The 4,127-nt window shown below is 41.0% G+C and overlaps 1 protein-coding gene across 1 annotated transcript in view; it reads left to right on the plus strand.

The window, feature by feature from the left end:
* The first annotated feature begins 2,036 nt into the window (after positions 1-2,036).
* The window catches only part of PNLIPRP3 (pancreatic lipase-related protein 3), a 19,412-nt gene continuing 17,321 nt past the window's right edge, over positions 2,037-4,127 (plus strand). Inside the window, exon 1 of the mRNA XM_006778740.2 lies at positions 2,037-2,196. Within this exon, the coding sequence (XP_006778803.1) occupies positions 2,148-2,196 (49 nt within the window). The 5' untranslated portion in view covers positions 2,037-2,147. The remainder of the gene's footprint in view (positions 2,197-4,127) is intronic.

Consider the following 4,127-nt stretch of genomic DNA (forward strand, 5'->3'; position numbering starts at 1 on the left):
CTTGGTCCGAACCGCCGTCATCTCTCACCTGGCTCACTGCACCGGCCTCTGACTGGTCTTCCTGGGCCCACCCTTGCCCTACTTCAGTCTGTTGGCAGCAGAGCAGCCAGAATGACCCTGTTACACCAAAGGCAAACAGGTCCCTTCTCTGATCAGAGCCCTCCCCTGGCATTTTTTCTCTGAAAGGAAAAGATGAAGTTGTTACAATGACCAACAAGGCCTTACCCACTCGGCCCTCAAGGCCCTCTGTGACCTCATCTTCTACTCCTGTTCTCTCTGCCTGGTCCCGCCACACTGGCCTTTTTGCATTTTCTCAAAGACATGAGACACATTCCTGACTCAGGGCCTCGGCTTACCTGTCCCTCTGCCTGGACAGTCACTTAGATACCGCCCTTACCTCAATGAGGCCTCTCCAGATCACCCAACTTAATAGCAACCTTTCCTCCAATGAAATCCCCAATTCCCCAATCTTCTTTACGCTCTTTGTTTACTGCCATCACACGTAAGCCACCTTCTCCCTGACGCAATTTACTTGTTTACTGTGTATATTGGTTGCTCCCCTCATTGTAATATCCAAGAGGGTGAGTCTTTATTGTCTCTTGTGTCCACTGAGGTAGGACTAGAAAATGGAATAGTACCTGACATGGAGTAGCCTCTCAGCTATTTGGTAAATGAATCAATGAGTGCTAAGCTCACTCAAGTATTTCTCTTTATATTTCACTCTGTCTTTGCTTCCCCCACATTATCATTGTCGATCTTTGCTCTTTTTTTTTCATTTAAAAATGTTTAGTAAACTCTGACTAAGTCCAGGCATCGTGCCTGCCCCTTGGGATGCAGTCTTCTCAGAGGTGTACTGACGTTATGCTATTCATGCTGAGCCTGCATGTGTGGCTGAAACCATTGGTTCCTGAAACACGGCTTGGAAAATATGACCCGTTGTAACTGGCGAGGCTCTTAGAACGTGCCTTTTCCATGGCGTAGTTACTGGGCACTAAATGGGCCAGGCCCAAGCTCGGTGCCGCTGGACAGTCCATTCCCTAACCACTGCTTCGTAATCTCTTCTTAAATTCTTGCATAATGTAATTAGGTTTGTATGAATGGCTGAATGCCTCATAAGTACTTAAAAATGTTCATGTCTTTATGGCGAGAGTAAAAAAAAAATTTAAGAAAAACCAAGAAATACCTTCTTTTGTGAACATTAAGAAATTGAGCCACAGACTAAGGATATCTGTGGGTTGAATTTGCTCTTCACTTTAAGTTCATGTAGCAGCCAGAAAGGCAAGTTTGCTGTACATCCAGGTGTGTGATGAAGTCCATGGACAATGATGTAAAGGTGTACTTGTAGGGGGACATAAATTTGGTCTTATAACCATCAGCAGAGTTGAAGAATGACTGTAATAAAATTAACACTGAATGTAGTACTTACTATATACTAGGTACCATTCATAGAATAAGTAATTCAATCACCTAATTGACCCTATGAACTGGGAACCATGATTATTCCCCTTTTACAGAGGAGGAAAGGCTCAGCTAGGCTTCCTAGCCCAGAGTCACTGCTCAGAAGTGGCAGAACCAGAATTTGGACTCAGGTGATCGGGCTCTGGAGTAGAGGACAGCTACTGCTGTGACATATTACCCCACAGGTAGGACAGGCAGGTTAGCCATGTCCATCATTTAACTCACATCTTAGCAGGGTCTGTTGGTATGAAGCATACCTTTGCCCTCAGAAATGAGTTAGGGGAAATTTGCTCAATGTGTATAATCCTGATTTGGAACATTTTTACCTTTTAAATGTTTGTTGTCTAGCATCCTAAAGCCTTAAAATAACTTTCAAGAGTGACTCAGTCTGTGCCTACCCAAAATATTACTAATGATGAAACAGAAGAACCTCAGAAGTTTTAATTACCAGTCGCACAATGCAAGACACACCCCACTAATTATGGCTCAATGTGAAGCGAGGCATCGGCTACAGCACATTCACTTTGCAGGAATAGAATTCAAGGTGCAGTTAGCTCTGCTCTTCTGGACCTAGAACTTAGTGAGTGGTGTCATTTTGAAGAAAACTGCTGAAGTTTTTATAGCGAGGGGATTTTATAAGTAAAAATCTTCAAGAAGATTTTTTGTGTGATTTAGAAAAATCAACTTAGATGTTTGGAATTTGGATTGCTGCACTCTTATTCTTTGGCACATCAACAGGTAAGACTCATAACTTATAATAAATCCCTTAAAAATAATGAGTGTATTCACATCCAAAATGTAATTGACATGGACTTTGAAATATGGGTTCTGTTTATATCTTGATTTATTTGTCATAAAATTACCTAAGGAAAATGCATCCATTTTGTAATACTGGATTAATCTGAAGAGCAGTTGTGAAGCATCTATTTTTAATGATGTACAAGTTACTGGATAGTTTTACTTGGCTCCCAGATCCGCCATTTACTAGCCTTATGGCCTTGGTCAAGTAACTTATCCATTGAAGTCTCATTGTCTTCACTTTTAAGATGGATACGTAATAGAAAATGAGAAAATACGCATTTCCAATTTCAGTACCTGACTCACAGTAGATGCTCAGTAATGTTGAATGAATGAATGAATGAAGTGGGTAATGCTGATTGGAACTTCCACATTGATCTTTTCCATTTGTGTCATGATTTTGAGAAGGAATACTGTTCTGTGGACATTTCTTTTTTTTTCTTCCTTTTTTTTTTTTTTAAAAAAAATCCTCATTTGAGGATATGCTTTTCATTGATTTAAGAGAGAGAGGGAGAGAAACATTGATGTGAGACACAAACATTGATTGGTTCTCTCCCGTACACACCCCAACTGGGCATCAAACCCACAATCTGGGAATGTGCCCTGATGGGACATCAAACCTGCAACCTTTGGGTGCATGGATGACGCTCTAACCATCTGAGCCACATCGGCCAGGACAGTCTGTGGGAATTTCTTATACATTAACACAATATTCACCAACTTGTGCCCCTTATACTGTGAACTGCTTATGCAATTACTATGTAGTAGTTACTGGTTTTGTCTGCTCTTACCATCCTAGTTCAATATTGTTATATTGGCCATTTAAGTTATTGGTCCAATTTCAAGTTATTAATTTTATAGCAAACATGTTATTTTTCCCTAAGTGGCTTTAATACCTATGGTGTCGATCAGTCTCCTCCATCACATCTGTCTTCTAACTTTATGCCCTCTTTGCGCTATTTCCTTATGGAAAAAAGGATGGTGACCAATAACCCTGGAAAGTTACTAGCATAGACAACATGCAACATTTACAACAATCTTCATTTTGAAATCCAAGGTCTTCCATAGACTGGATAATGTAGTTGAGTACTTGGGGGTAAAGCCATGGAATGCAAAAAATAAAGGCAGCAGGACATTCTAGGAAAAACAGAAGGTTGTATTAGGAAGGCCAAACCCACACGTGAAATCATTGCCCTAAATCAGAGCTGGACATATGTGTGTTTCAAGAGAAGAAACAGGATGATGGCAGGCAGGAGATAGATTGAGGAGGAGCCGCACTGTACCAGGGGCATATTGAAGGAGGCACAGGTACACTTCCAACAAGAGAAAACAAAGGCGACCAGAGAAACCAGGAAAACCAAAAACGGCACAAGAAAGGCATGGTCCACATATGGACCAAACTAAAATGACCCTGCTCTTGAGCAATTCATGGACAAGAAAGGAGAATTCGTTTGAATATTCTCCTTTGAAGGGAATGGAATCTGAACAATAGACATGCGGAGAAGGAAATGTAATTATAGCATGCTAGCTGGCTCTGGGAAGAAAAATATTTACATTTCTAGTCATAATCATATAAATTCTGTTTATTGATTTTTGGAGTCAGCCTACAGACAGAACATGGAAGACCTAATTATGATGACAGAACAAAGTCTGAATGTTATCAATGTTGACAGCATGAATGCGGAAATGCAGCTGACAAGCTGGGAAGGTGAAAGGGAGACCAGAGGGAGGGGTGGCGCGCTTTAAAGTTCATGTTGCAAAGGTAGGGAGTCAGGTTATAAGGAATGCCAGGTACGGATCACAAAATAGAAGATGACTAAGTTTATAGCGGAAGCCAAAAGTGAGCTGAAAACTGTTATTGATTGTTCAGC

This window comes from Myotis davidii, unplaced genomic scaffold (assembly GCF_000327345.1).
Source record: "Myotis davidii unplaced genomic scaffold, ASM32734v1 scaffold107, whole genome shotgun sequence".
Taxonomy (NCBI): Eukaryota; Metazoa; Chordata; class Mammalia; order Chiroptera; family Vespertilionidae; genus Myotis; species Myotis davidii.